Raw genomic sequence first — 15529 nt, 5'->3', positions numbered from 1 at the left:
CCAGTTTAATCCAGGAAAAATGTTATTGGAAAAAAGGTTTTAAGCAACTGGAATTTCACAATGTGCAGTTATTGGTGCCTGCATTTGTTGTGTGTAGCAAGTGACATCAAGCGCACTTCCTTTCAAAGAGCATGCAGTTTTACTTTTCTGTGCTACGAGCATAAATGAGGAAAAAAATCTTCTCATGTAATACCAGTTCAATCCATCTATCTTAATGGGGACACTAACAATAATCCTGTAAAACTGATGAGTCCATAGCATCAATTTAATGGGAAATAAAGCAACACAATGATATAATTGTTATTGTTTTAGAGGTAGTTAAATAGACAAATGGCTTCCAATATTTTCAAATTATTAAAAATATTTTAAAATATTAAAAATATTCATAAAATGAAGTCTGCATGACAGGAATTGACAGTTTGTGAGGAATATCCATATTTAGTTGGAGACATCACGACTGAAATTGCATTCATACCAGCCTTAAACTTAGAACTACATTCATGTGTGGTGTGAACGCATGTGTTTGCATTTCTGGGGAGAGATTGCTTATAAAATAAAAGTTGAATTCTTTCTGAAATATTTGAAGAGAATACTTTTCTTAAGTTTAAAAGGCAATGATTACAGACTGAGATTTTTTTCTCTCTTTTGCATTTCATATTGTGGAATGATCTGCCGTGCTGAAACTTTTTGTGATTTAGGAAATGTTGAACTTTGTCCTAATGACTGCAACAGATGTTTTGAAATGCAGGAAGGTCCCAGGAGATGGCAGTGTACAATAACACAATTCAAAATATTTCTTTGAAACTGAAAGCACTTCACAATTAAAATTGAGTTCTTATTTGTATAACTTTTATTATTATTATTATTGTTTCTAGAAAGTTTATTGAAAAACAAAATGATCAGGTAGGTTTGTTTACTGGTAACCTACTCAGGTAGACAAGTTTGCATATCTTACCTGTCATACAGTGAACCGTCACTGTATAGTACCTGAAACACTGGATGGTAAGGTACAGATGGCCTTCTTCAGCATTTTTATGTGCAATTCATTAATAGTTTGTGATCTGCAATAGTTTGTAACCTGTATTTGTGGTTAGGATAGCTGATGATTCAGTTTCTTTTTTTTTTTTTTACTGTAACACTGCACACAGTTTCTCTGTATTGTCCTATATTGCAGTTTAAACTCTGAGAGTAGCCTAATTTAACATATTGTTAATACCAATACTACTGCTTAGGTATACAAGGTGTCTCAATTTTAGTAGTTTCTTTTATGAAATAAATAAATATTTTTGTTATTTTCATCAAGAAAGACATATCTGTTGAAATTAAGAAAACCTTGTCTCAATTCCAGCTTTGGATTTTTTCAATTATTTTGAAAATATGGCCTAGTAGTAAATTTTTTTTGTAGCATTTTTTTACGACTGTTGAGAACTGTTGGGATCAAAATAAATTTATATTTAGCAAAATTTCATCAGATAGTCATCAGGGAAAGAAGATTTCAATAAAATTAATTATGTACTTTAGGAAATGGAAAGAGTAAAAAAAGTCTTCTCTTTAATATGTCAAAACTGGGTGTAATATTTGGAGCCAAGTTTTGCAATGAAGGCCAAGGGGCAACAAGTGAATTTCATTGTGGAGTTGCCTTATTATTTTCTGAGACTGTTAAAATGTGTTTGCTTCCACTGTGGAAACAATCTGTGGCCAACTTTGCAGGTTAGTTCCAATATACTAAACCCCTGTCATATCCTGGAGCCAGGTTTGAGCCCTTTTTTGAAGTCTGTCAGAGAACAGCATTTGTCATTGCAATGGGACCTCAAGAAAACAAGGTTATACGGCAACATCTGGATATACCAATGACTTTGTGGTGATTAAAGAGTTACAAAAAGCAGAAATTGTATAAAAATGTGAAGCTCTATTTATTATTTCTCTTGCAGTAGCTGGTGTCTGTGAAGATGTCTTTTTGATCTGGAAAGAGCTGGAGGAAGCCAGGAGTACAGTGAGACAAGTTCAGAAAATGTTATCAGAATCTGACCAGTCTGCTTCTCAAGACGGTATAGTTTATGTTTCTTTCAAGACAGCTGCCATTATGTTAATTATCAACATCTTTTTGGGAACAGTTGTGATTGCACATCAATTTGGGGATGATTTTCTCAAAAATTTCTATATACAGGGTATAGCAGTTATATGTCTGTATGGCACCTATAATTGTTAGCTAAACTTAGGATTGCTTAACACTTTCCGGTACAAATCTCTGTTTACTACGGCTTAAACTTGCTGAAATTTAACAGCTCAGGCTGAAACACACCATTTTTAGTTTACCAGTGACTAAGTTTAGAAGTTACCTGGATTTTAGGATATGGAAATTATTTTGGGGGTTTTTATGTGATCTTTTCCTGTCTGCCTGAACCAATAAATCTTCCATTTTTTTCAACACAGTGCTGGGGAAATATCTCATCCCTCTCCTATCACAGTTTTCTTGGGATAGCCTCCCACCTGGCAGCCACATAAAGGGCAGAAGCAGAGGGGTTGCATTTTTGTCAAGGGCAGAGGTCTGAAAACAACTCAGAGTAAGAATTCTGACAACACTTGTCTTAAAAACCATAGAGGAACACCTGCATTTATTCATCAAACCAATAGCTCCTGCCATTATGTTTGGCCTAGAACATGGCTCATTTGTTGTTCTGTGCATTTTGATTGGATTGAATCCTGTTTGAGACAAAAGCATAGCTGGTTTCTGAAGTTCTGTTCTGGAAGGCATTAACAAGGGAGAGTGAGAAGCTATTCAGTCCTGCAAAAATGGAGATACTCTATGTAAAGCATAGAGTAAGAAGAAAGAAAAGAAGAGTTTTCTTTTCAAAATTACGTAAGCACATTTGTGACACTTGCTGTTCTAAGTACCACAAGCAATCATAAAGCAAAGGTTCCATATGAACAAGCTCTGATCTGTGTGTACCTGCCCTGATGCTGGCTGATCTCTCTGTGTGTAAGGGCAGTAGATGCCTCCATAGGTTTATTTACAGGCTCAGGATCTTACTACTGTGATCATTGTAGCTGCATCTAAACTGAGTAGACATTTATACTGCCTTGGTCCACCAAAATTAAAGTGTGACACAATAAATTCACACTGCTTTGTCATTTGGTTTACGTATGGTTTATTGGGATAGTGATAAGTGAGTGGAGAATCCTGTATCCTATTATTTTATCTGTATTATCTGTATACTATACTGATTCAGAGTTACACAGTGCCCTGCCTTAAGATAGTCCTTAGAAAATTTGTAAAACAATATGACATTGTAGTTTGCCTTTTACTTTGAATAGCCATCTCTAAAAAGATTAATGTTAACCAATGGTCTTCACTGTATTTTCAATTTTATCTTCTGTTGTTTCATTTTCTCAAATGATTCACCTTCAAGTTAGACATCTTATTCAGGAATACTTTCTGGCATTTTGTAATTCAACTACTAAGAAAATTCCTGTTGTATGTTGATCTCACTATTTGTCTTCTGGTGGGTTTTTTTTTCCCAATTACAAAGAAATTTGTTGCAGTGAGTTGTCTGATAAGAAAAAAACCTACGGCCAAGGTATAGACTATTAAAAGTCACTCATAAATATCTGTTCATTCCAGTGCTGTCAGAGTAAGCAAAACAAGTTTCAAAATTTTGATTCCAGTATCAGAGTCTGTTTTTGAAAATAGCTTATCCAAAATGAACCATGTTATACAGGAGATTTTGTTTGTTTATTTTCTTTATTAGCAAACGAAGAGGATCATCCATTACCAAAGCATTTAACTGACAAATATTTGACTTCTGAGAAGTGGTTGCAGAGGTATGGCTTGAAAGCTCAGAAGCTCACACTGTATGATGCACTTGCTGATTGTGTTTTTCGCCATGTAGATGGGATTGTTGACATTAAAACTAAACCAGAGGATGAATGTTCACAAACTGATGCTGTAAGTATTGTTAATTTTCCCTCATGTCCTGTGAGTTGTTTGTTTTATCTTCTAAAGCTTGAAAACTTGGTTGATGGATAAATTGATGATATAGTGTATGTCGTTGTTTTGTATCTTTTGTTAAAATCATATTATTAATTATTGAGATGCATAATAAGAATGTCTCAAAGAGCTTTTTGATAATGACTGCTTTAAGGACTCCTTGCTGGTTGACATAAAATCTAAAAGGAAGAATCAGGACTGGCTTAAGCAAAACCTTGGTTTTCTTTGTGTTTCTATGGGATGGGACAAAGATTCCTTGTTATCTTCAGAGAATATGTTAGTCTCAGCTGCTCCAGTGCCTTCCAGTTCCTTAAAAAAACATTCGATTAATTTGTCTTCTACTTGTTTTTCTCAAGCTTTACCATTGCACTGTTTGGTAAGCTTCTATTTTTTGCTAGCTGCCACAATAAAACCAATTTCTATAGAATCTTTCTAGGAGCAAATTCTGTGATCACCATATCCCATGTTTGTTTCTACTCCTGTTCATGTGCAACAAGCATGTATCTGTGAAGTTTGTTCCCTAAATATTAAAAGCACTGCAAAATAATATGTTTTCCACATGACATATGTTTTTCTTTGTTATAGGAGACAAGGAGGAAGGTAGTTCATGCAAGATACTGTGACAAGTTTGTACATACTCTCTGGAAAGATGGATATGTAGTTCATGTATATGTTACTACAGAGAAGTATAAGCAGTACAAAGAGAAAATGAGGACAGCTCTCAGACAAGTGGAAGGAAGGTTTGTGTTCTTTCACATAAAATCAGTTTGCTCTCTTTACATGAGCGTTGAAAAGTTTGACATTTACTGTCATAATAAATTGAAGTGGTTGGTAAACTGACAGCAGAAGTACTAAGCCAGAAGTCTATTTTAAATCAGAATCTTGTATGTTGGATTTCTTAGTAGCCATAGAAGAAAACTGATGAAGATTTTGAACTTTCGTCCTCCTTCTGAAACACAGGTGTGAAAGCCAGTCTGAACATCTTTTAATTACTGCTAAAAGTGCCAAAAAGTAATGGGACTATAAGGGAGCAGACAACTTCAAGAATCATCAATAAAACTTAGTTAACATTCATGCTGTGTACGTAGGATCCCTTTTGAGACCAAGAAGCATAGCTTGGCTTGTGCCTGTACTGATGGTGGTTATCTGCCTTTTCTGCAATTTTGTGTTGAAGACAAGTTTAAACAGTCTACATCAGTCAGGGCATGAGCTATTAAGTAACACACTGCTCAGACTAGCTGCCTCATGTACATTTCTGCAGCCATATGGGCACTTAGGTTTTGTATGACATCTACAAAATAATAGGCAGTCTAAGGAAAACCTATTGTAGAACAGAAAAAAAAAATGTTGCCCTCTGGTTTGTATATTAGAACAACCAGATATCTCACAGAAAAAAGCAGGATGTGGACCTTCATTTCATTGGTGAATTTTTCACTTTTTTTTTGCTCCTTCTCTTCCAAAAATATAATAACCTGATGATATTTAGCAAGGTCAAATAGAGTTTTGTTATTCCTTCTAGTTTATCTTCATCTTACTGTATTTAGGATAACATTTATGTACTGTCAAAGGAAAATTTGAGATAAGCAGTTTTGGTGAGTATTTTTGAAATCCAAGTCAAGATTAAGGGCTTGCTGTTTTGAATGTTTCATCTGAATGTTAAAAAGTCTTGGTCGACCTCGTCAAACACTTTAGGTGAAATAACAAATGACAAAATAGCTATCAGTGGCTACTGTAGCAGTTTCCTTACATTTCCATTATGTAATTTTTTCTGAAACCTTTTGTGGAAATGAATGTTATTCTTAAGGCCATGATGTTTCATGTGTTAAATGTCTCTGTTTCAGTGTAGATGAGTATTTTACGGCTCTCACGGGAAATCAGATTTGGACTTGCTGAAGCCATTACTGAGGAAATGTTCTTGTGTAGAGCAGTATGTATGCATGTATTTAACTGGCAGGCACACTCCAGTCCTGTTTAAATCAAAGTCTGTATTTAAGGCTCAAGGTTCACAAACTATTGAAGCATCTGTGTTGTATTAAAGCTCTTCAAAGTACTTAAATTCCTTGGAGAAGAGGTTCTCAAGTGGTTTCCTGAGAAGGGAGGCATAGTTTAGGCTTAAATGATTTACTGAGATGAGTCTGGAAAATAGATACAGGGACCATAGTTATAGTTGCTTCCACATTGGATTTCCCAGCCCAAACTACCTCATAATTGACTTTATAAAGGTGCTGTATTGTTTTGTATTTTTATTGTCTATTGAAATAAAAAACTAAAAATGTCTTGTGATGTTATGTAGGGACAGGGAAGTGATTCATCCAAGGCTTCTGACAGTGCCTACTAACAGGTGCTTAGGGGAAGAGAATAAGAAGTACAGCAGTGACAAAAAAATCCTACCTTTCAGATTCTGATACACAGAGCTCCAAAGATGTTACAGAACAGGTTTTGATTTTTTTTGTCCTCCCCCAGAATTAAGTGGCTTCAACAAGGAAGCAGAGGGCTTTTTGGGAATGTGTTTGAAGATGATGTCTATATTCTTATTGATACATCCCAGTCTATGAACAACAAGCTGCCACTAGTGAAGGAAAAATTATTTCAGCTAATCCAGGTATGATTAAAGGATGACTCTGAAGGCTGAGGACCATTTTAGAGTAAATGGTTCTTTCCTGGATGGTTGTTACTCTACCTTTTGTTTATTTTTTAGAAAGTTTTTTAAAACCAGCAGCTTTATAAAAATATTTAGATTTTCTTCATGTGCTCATTTTTTAGTTTAGATTTTATATTTCCCCCTCATTTATACAACTATTTGAAAAAAAGCTAGAGAAAATACTAAAAATTAAAAAGACAGAAGTAGTTCTTTCCCTCCCTTCCAAAAAAAAAAAAAAAAAAAAAAAAAAAAAAAAAAAAAAAAAAAAGAAGAAGAAATACAAGCAAACAAAAAAACAACAACAAAAACCCAAACCAAAACAAACCTATGGAATGAAACACCTTCTGGCATTTTCATTTTTACTTTTAAGCAGTGTCATCCAATTCTGTTGGTTTGTTGTGATTCGTAATGAGTGTTCTATATTCACTTTCATACTTCTGCAATAGAGGGTGTAGAATTTTTGAACTTCCTTGCATCTTGCAGTGACTCAGAACTTTGCAAAGGGACTGGCAAAGTGCAGGAGTATCTCAAAAGCTGTGAGTGCTGAGAGACACACCTAAGACAGGATTTGTCTTGTCTAGTTTTTGACATTTACAATGATGTCACCTAAGCTTACATTAATATTTCAGAGACATGATTAATCTTAAATTTCTTTAGTCCTAAGGGAAGTAACTGAGATGAAAATTCAGTCTGGCATTGATAGCAATCATTGTTAGGACTAAAAAAATTTAAACTATGACAGAGAGATTTTTGAGCTAAGTGCTCAAGTCATACGACATAGTATCTTGTGGTCCTCTAAGCAGGTCAGCACTAGAAATATATTAGATACTGTGCCAGAGGTTTCATAGGAAGCTGCACAAAAATTGTGAAAAGGAGGCAAAGACTTCAGCCTCTGAAAGTTTGTAATTGCTTGCACAAATCCTCCCTGACTTACAACTTCTGTCCAAAGTAGCTTCGGCAAATTCTCAATTTTCTCCTCCTCTCCTACTTCCCGTTACCAGTCTCTTTATATAATTCTTGTTCTCCTTCTCTAAATGGTATCTTACTTTCTTTCTGATCTCAGTTTCTTCTGGTAAGCAGTGATAATCTCTTTCTTATACCACTGATCATATCCAGTTTCATATCTCTCTTTCATGCCCTCCTACACATTTGCTGTTTAAGTTGCTTGAGAAATATGAGTATATGGGAATTTCAAGCAGTCTTAATAGTTGCAAGCAATAACTGTCTCTGGTTTTGTATGTCTCTCTGTACACCATAACTTTTATTATATATGATATAATATTTTATTGTAATCATGTAATTAGCTATATAATAACTAAAATAATTCCTAAGACTCAGTATTTCAGGGTACAAGTATTATTTCTTTTAATAGTAGGTAAAATTCAGATGCTGTCTCTTGCAGGAACAACTGAGACACAAGAAGAGATTTAACTTTGTGAAATTTAGTGCCCAAGCAGTGGCATGGCAAGAGAAACTTGTTGAAGTTAATGAGGAAAATTTGCAAGATGCTTGCCTTTGGATAAAAGGGCTTGAGGTAATATGGCATCTAATTATTATAAAGTTGTGTATGTTTCTTCACTTTCTGTATAGCTGGGGTGATTTTGCAGAGACTAAGTATCTGACTTGAGTAAGCTGACAATATAGATGATGGATAAAATTAAGTAGATCTGAATACAGTGTGCTTTTCAGGTATAATAATCCTTTAACAATGGACCTGTTAATAAAATCATATTAATTCAACTTGCAGCCTGCTTTGTTTAGAAGCCACAATGCAAGCATTGGCCAATTTGAATTCCATAGGTATCGTGTCATTGCTCAGATCCTGTGTTTAAATTTGTCATTCTTGCTGCAGGGCTGCTGCATGGATGAGAGGTGTTGCTGGCCAACTTACAGCTCAGAGATGGTACAGGAGATCAAAGCCAGCAAACAGAAGCAGTATTTCTAGTCTCTGTTGGTTTATAGACAGCTAACTTTAGGTGCCATAGAAACATGAAAACAAGCGTACTCAGACCAAACATCTATCTACCCAGTATTCTCTCTGACAGTGGCAAAAATTGAAGTGCTTTTCCTTGAAACAAAGAACTGCTTGTCACAGTCATCTACCAGATTGTAACTATCAGCAGCTTTAGGACCACTTAATGTGTAAAATGTGGACAGCAATGTTATTAACACAAGACTAAAAATCAGTCATGCAAAGATATAGATACATCCCGCATTATGTTTTCTAGCACAACCCCCCCATGTTCATGTAATAAAACTCCTTAGCATTGTGACAGCTTTTCCTCAGACTTAATATGAAATTCCTGGGCATGAGTGCATTGGGAAAGCTATATAATACCTCTGAGACTACAAAGCAAGATCAATAAGTTGGTATTCTCAGAAAACACTAACAGACCAACACACAGAGAAAAGGAGGTATTAGTGTGGCCTCCCTGAGTAGCTGAACACTTGTGATTGAGCTTATTTAGTCTTGTTTTGCTGCCCTCCTTGAAGTTTGAAAACTTAGCTCTCTTTAAGTCATGTACGTTGTACAGCATCATGTGAGTTCAATAATACTTTGAACTACCATATTTTGATACCATCTTGTATATGGATTAGTGAATGGCCTTTTCCATCATTATTCATGAAAACTAATGTGAAGTTTTCATTATAAATTTCATTCTAATTTCAGATCTAGATATATGAAATGGAATAGGAAATGGCACAAGAATAGTCTACTTTCTTTCAGGGATGACATGTGCTGCTGACCTTTTAGCCTCATTTAAGCATTGCAGGCATAAGTCTGAGATCAAAAGGCTAGATTTATAGTGAAGCTGAAATGAACAGAGGGTTGCTCTGGAATATTATTCAGAGTAGTTCCTTTGATTGCATTTTATGCTCTTTAGTCCCAGGATAAGGAAGCTGAGCTATCAATAGTAACTAATTGCTCCTTAGAAATCCTTTAGATGTGATAACATTTAAAATTTTAGTGGTAGTATTGTCATATAGTTGAAATACATCGTTGTTTAAATACTGACAGAACTGTCTTTATTTGTAACAGTAGCAATTGAGAAACATAAAATGAAGTTTTTACCATAAGGTACAGGGTTGCTTTCTGAACATCATCAACATCCACCCTATGTTCCCATGACGTGAAAAGAAGTGAAAAAAGCTGTTTTGTTTTAAATCAATTTGGCCAATTTACACATGATATGAGCAATGTGTCTAGAACTTTGTAATTACTAAAACATCAGGACTATTAGATAAATTTAACAGCTTAGGCTGGTTATTTCTCATGGGTGGGCACTGGTAAGGATTGCTTGTGAGTTAGTAAATAGGATAATTAAATAAATGAGCTATCACGTTGCTTGGGCCATACACTCTTATGTAGCCATAAAGAGGAACTCTCAGAATGTACCTTCTATTCCATTTCACCTGATTTCCTTTGCCTTTTTTAATAGAATGGATTGCTGGTGGGAAGGACTGGAAGAAATTTTAGCACAGTTCGTAGGACTGAAGAAACAATGCTATCTCTTAGTATATTTTTGCGTGTATGGGTCAATGTTAGATATTTGCATTCTGTAATGTATTGTGTACGTGGATCCTGAATCTCTTCTTACACCACTACAATCCTCAGTGCCCTCTGGAGCAGTACTCAGGTGTTAAACAAGCATAAACAGACTCCTAAGCTTTTAGAGGTTTTGCTTTGGTTCCATTAAAAGACTAAGACTTGATGAAATAGTTTTTCATACTGGTAAACTTTACACGTGCCTTTAGTTTGGAAGGTTTTGTACACATGTTTGAAATGTTTGAAAAGTGGACGGTTGAAGATATAAAATGTAGGGCTTAGGTTCCTAAGCCATGAAGTGCATTTCATTGAATTTAGTGTAAAAAGAAGACAGATCATGATCACTAAGTATGTGGATGACGTAGGAAAAGTGCTAGTATTACTCCCATGGAAAGTTTTAGTGAGCACAGCATTAGTTTGCTGGGCATGTTTTGTTGCTATAGGTAACTTTTTTGTGCTAAAATATAAATCATACTTATGTTAATATGAAGGGGGTAGATGGGAGAGAGTCTGGAAAAATATGTTTGGAAAACCAAGAACTCGTTTACCAGTTTTGGAGAAATAAAATTGTGCAACTATTTTGAGCAACTTTTGTACTGTTTGATTAAGTAAAATATATGTTTCAAGGGAGTGTGATGAGTTGACAAGCAGGAGCATCAGTGGTAAATATGAAGAGAATCTTGTGTCTTACATCTTCCTATCTGTTTATAATCTTTTAGTGAATGCTTTTGATTGTCCAGCTCAGATTGCTGCTGCCAGCATTTTGCTTCTGTGTGTTTGCATAAGCACTGAATACCAATCTGGTACCAATTTATGTTACTTTGACACTTGCTTAGCTTTTGTTAGCTACAGGACATAAATGTTTTCACCATTTTATTTGTCATTTTGATTCTGTTATTATCACTTGAATATGTACACCGCCATTATGAGTTTAAGAACAGAGGCAAAGAAGTGTTTGTATTTATACCTGTTTCTTTGTCTTTTACTCTTTGGTTTCTTAGGTTGGAAGTTCCACAAATACACTCAAAGCTCTTCAGATTGCTCTTGCTGATACTGACACTCAGGCTATTTATCTCTTGACTGATGGCAGACCTGACCAGGTATTTCAAAATGAGAAAACAGAAAATGCAGAAAAGAAGTGTCAGCAGTTGGAATTATGAGATGAACGTTATGCCTAAAGTGCTGAGTCTTGTAGAGTCTCTTGGATATTTATTGGCATTGTTTCACAATTTTTCTAGCTAAGTACATAAATTAATATTTTACCAAAGAATAATTTGGCTTCATGTACACTTATTAATATTCTTTAATACTTTTTAAGTTCAAAATCAGTGAATAAGTAATTTCTTTTTACCTTGTTAATATTGTCTTTTATACCTTTCTAACAGTTAAAAAAGGAAAATAGCCAATATTGCTTTCAGCTCTTAAAGCTCAACTGACACAACGATTATATTGCAAGCATTGCTTAATTTGTCAAGATTTTTGAGTATTTTGAGCAACTGAAATGTTATCAGAATTTAGAGAACTGAGTCAATAATTTTTTACTACCAGATTGTTCAGCATTTTTGGAGATGGTAGATCTACTTTTTCACCTAATTTTTATTGCTTTATGGGAGGAGGAAACTAGCTTTCCTATTTTCTCAGCCCCTATTTTGTTTCCTGGTACTGAATCAGCTTCTCTTTGAACTATTTTTTTTTTCTTAAAAAGATCCACACTTGTATACTTCCAAAAGTATTTTAATATATATCAAGTGATAGCAGACACTAATATAGAGTTTAATTTCCTAAATGTTAATAATTTCTTTTTAAAACTTCAGAAACAGAGAGTACTGATTATATTACAATTTACATCATGTGCCTTAATGCATCTATTAGTCCTTCAAAATCAGTTTTAAATAAGCTCATTTAGCTAATTTCTGATTGAAATAGCAATCTGTATAAAGTGGATTATTTTGACTGATCTGTATCAGTCTCCGAGCAACAGAATAACTGATTAAATTCTTACAAATTCTCCATGTTTTGATAAATATGTTTCTAGATGCCACATTTTTAACATAAAGATTTTGTTTTTAATTTTCAGCCCCCCCCAATAATTTTGGATGAAGTCCAACTTCACTGTAAAATTCCTGTCCATACTGTATCCTTCAACTGTGATGATACAGAAGCCAATAAATTTTTGTATGAACTATCTACTAAAACAGGGGGACGGTTTCATTATTACAACATTTATTTGAGTGATCCTGATACTACAGAGTTTATTGTTGTGAGTATCTGAAAATAAATATATTTGCTGCTGCATGCTACTTTGAAGAGCCACATGACTTGGCATTATTGTGATTTCACATTACAATAGATTACTAAAAAAGAGAGGGTTAGTCAGATTTGACATGATATGAAAGCAATAATATGATTATTTTGCTTGTGAAATTTTTCTAGACCACAACAAAAAAGGCTAAATATAATGCAAAGTACGTTTGTAGTGCTATTGTTGCAAACACATTCTCCCCCTCCTGATGCCCCCTCCCCTGAAAACAGAAAACCTAAAAGTACATGTAGACCAAATCAGCTCTGTAAGAAACAGGTGATTTCTGCTGTTTCAGAAATAAGTTACTGTTTAAAGTGAAAATATGGTTTGTATCCTGTTAATAAATAAGAGAATGCAGAGCTGAATTTGAATGGTAATGTTTCTATGGATTTGTTCTACAGTAGCAATCCCCAACAGGAAATTTCTGAATAGACTAACAGAAACATCCATTTGAAACGTATTCTTGTCTTTAATTAAAATTAACACTATGAATTGATTGCATGGATTTCAGAAATGGTGGTAGTTGAACCATGAGAACAAGCAGTAACAAGACAGTACAGGGAAATTTGAACTTTACAGAAACCAATTAGAAGGAAGATGTGAAAATAACCTAGCTCTTGAAAAATGCCAGTGTACTGGGCAAATTCAGTGGTTCTGCTGGTGTGTGACACTGCTCATGTTGGAATAATGAGGGCCAGAGTCCATGTTGTACATCTTCAGACTTGGAGATGGGAGCCTGTGGCCCTGTGGGAGCTGTAAGGGGATCATCCTTGGAATTTCCTTCCTGTTTGCTTCTCTAGACTAAATGATTCCTAGTCAGTTCCAGTGTTCACTTGAAGAGTATGTTTTTTGTTTCCCTGGACCTGGGACAGTATGTGATAGAGCTCAGATCTGTAAAATGACAGGCTACCCCTTGTAATGTACATATCTTGTATTGTATTTTATTTATTTGCTTACTTATTTTCTTGCTGGCTTGAAATGAGTGGAGCTAGTGACCTCATTACCTTATTCAGAAATACAGCTGTTCATATCTCAGGGGGTAATTGGCTAGTTAGGGAGTGCTTGCCAATTTCCTAGAAAGGAAGAATTATTTGAAAGGCTACAATGCCAAGCACAAGAGCCTACCTGAAAAAGTATATAAAATTTGGAAGCTGTCCTGTGTCATTATTCAGAACTATTATCAGAACTTGCATCATTTCAGTTCAGAAATGAAGCATATTTTGGAGTAATTGTACTAAAACATTTGATTTTCTTTTCTTTAGAATATATACTAAAACATTTGATTTTCTTTTTGTCAGAATAAAGACATACATCTTTTGAAAAGAGAAATTGATCAAGGAGAGGAAGATCTAGAGAAAGTGAAGACCTTTCATGAGAAAAGTCTGATGATGAATTCTTATAATGAAGAAAATTATCCAGAGAATAAGTATGTCTTTATTCTGTTGTTATGTTAATAATAGGTGGGAACTCTCTCTTACATTTCTCCTTTTTCAAAGAAGTGTTGTTGCTTTCTTACTCTTGGGGTTTTTTTTAACAGCCAAGGTAATGAAAAAGAAAAATCTGAAAAGAATTACTAATACTGTGATGCCTGAAACAAAATTTTCTCAAATATACCAATAATCTCAACATATTACAAATAACTAAAGCAAAGAGGAGAAATTATTTTTTTGTCTCCAACGTGGTAAAATTGGTTCCTCTGACCTAAAGAATCCATGAAAAAGTATTGTCGTTTAAGTAGAGCTGGCTTGATACCTCATGACTAAATGGCTGCTCATTGGGATGTGCTGATTGAAATATAAATTATGTACAAATATACTGGTGTATTTATTTGTGCAGTGATACTAAAAAACTTTTATTTTAATGCGTTAAAAGAAATCAGATTTTTAAGATAGAAATTTATTTAAAACAGTAAAGGCATGAAAATAAAGTAAAAATAAATAAAAATGGACAGTGATGTGTTATGATTTCATGTGTAAAAGGGCAGGTAGGATGTTCAGTATGAAAATATTTTTAAGTATTTATTTCAGAATTTGCATATTTTATTTTTTATCAACACTGGGTCATAGATAAATATGTGTGTGTGTGTGTGTATATATATGTGCATATGTGTGTATGTGGCAGATATATTAATTGCTGATGGTAGTTACTTAGCCCTGGGATTCAAAGTAGCTATTACAGAACATTCTGTTCTCATTAAAAATATATGAGGGTGTTACCTTAAAAGTAAATTAACATCTTTTAAATAAACTAAGAAATTACATTTAAATAATTTAAAAACCAAAGAATATTTTAACCTCCTTTGAACTCTCCTGAGAAATGCAAATTAGTATAACAGAAATATATTTTGCATTGTTTGGAGCATTTGGAAATCAGCATTTAAATTGCCAGAAGACTTCAGCTTATCATTTTATAAACTGGTGTTATATATTTGCAGTAATTTCTTTTTGTCACTTACAAGAAGTAATCACAAGCAGACACACACTGTGTCCCTGTATCTAAACACACTGAAGAGCTGAGTACTTCTCTTAGGAGTAGGCCATCCTGTGGTTCGGAAGAGCCGTCAGTGCCATCACATGAGCAAACCGGGCAAAGCAGTGCTGCCAGTCCAGCCCGAAGAAAGAAAGCATTATATGCAGGTAAGACTCAAATGAGCTGTAATTGTCAGCAGAATTCATTCACTAACTTGAAAAGATTCTGTTGCAAACAGCAAAAATCATCTCTCATTTTGGGAACAAATTAAGTGTTTGCTGACTTAAGTAATCATCATTTCAAAAATCTAAACTTTTCTTCATCTCTGCTTTTCAGCCGTCCTACTCATTTGGCCCAAACAGACAAACAAATGTCTGCTCATTTGTGCTTTGTTGCAGTCCCTGCAATGAAAAAGTAGCTATTTTAGCGGAACGTTTTGAAAGCTCTGTAAACAGTTTTTTTAACACCAGATATTAAACCCTAATCTCTTTTTATTCTAAGTAAATACATAATTGGCAAGAATGAAGAGGCAATCTACATTGTACCAATTACAGCATTACTTACACTAATGTTTCCCCTTAC

At 34.5% G+C, this 15529-nt stretch overlaps 1 protein-coding gene across 1 annotated transcript in view; it reads left to right on the top strand.

The window, feature by feature from the left end:
* The window catches only part of VWA3B (von Willebrand factor A domain containing 3B), an 83878-nt gene that overhangs the window by 32189 nt on the left and 36160 nt on the right, over positions 1 to 15529 (top strand). Inside the window, 9 exon segments of the mRNA XM_066340509.1 lie at positions 1932 to 2048; positions 3750 to 3946; positions 4574 to 4728; positions 6452 to 6590; positions 8032 to 8163; positions 11178 to 11276; positions 12254 to 12436; positions 13777 to 13904; positions 15008 to 15114. Of these exon segments, the coding sequence (XP_066196606.1) occupies positions 1932 to 2048; positions 3750 to 3946; positions 4574 to 4728; positions 6452 to 6590; positions 8032 to 8163; positions 11178 to 11276; positions 12254 to 12436; positions 13777 to 13904; positions 15008 to 15114 (1257 nt within the window).

This window comes from Sylvia atricapilla, chromosome 2 (genome assembly GCF_009819655.1).
Source record: "Sylvia atricapilla isolate bSylAtr1 chromosome 2, bSylAtr1.pri, whole genome shotgun sequence".
NCBI classification, from domain to species: domain Eukaryota; kingdom Metazoa; phylum Chordata; class Aves; order Passeriformes; family Sylviidae; genus Sylvia; species Sylvia atricapilla.
The sequence above is the reverse complement of the archived record's forward strand: the minus strand, read 5'-3'. Positions and strand labels throughout refer to the sequence as shown.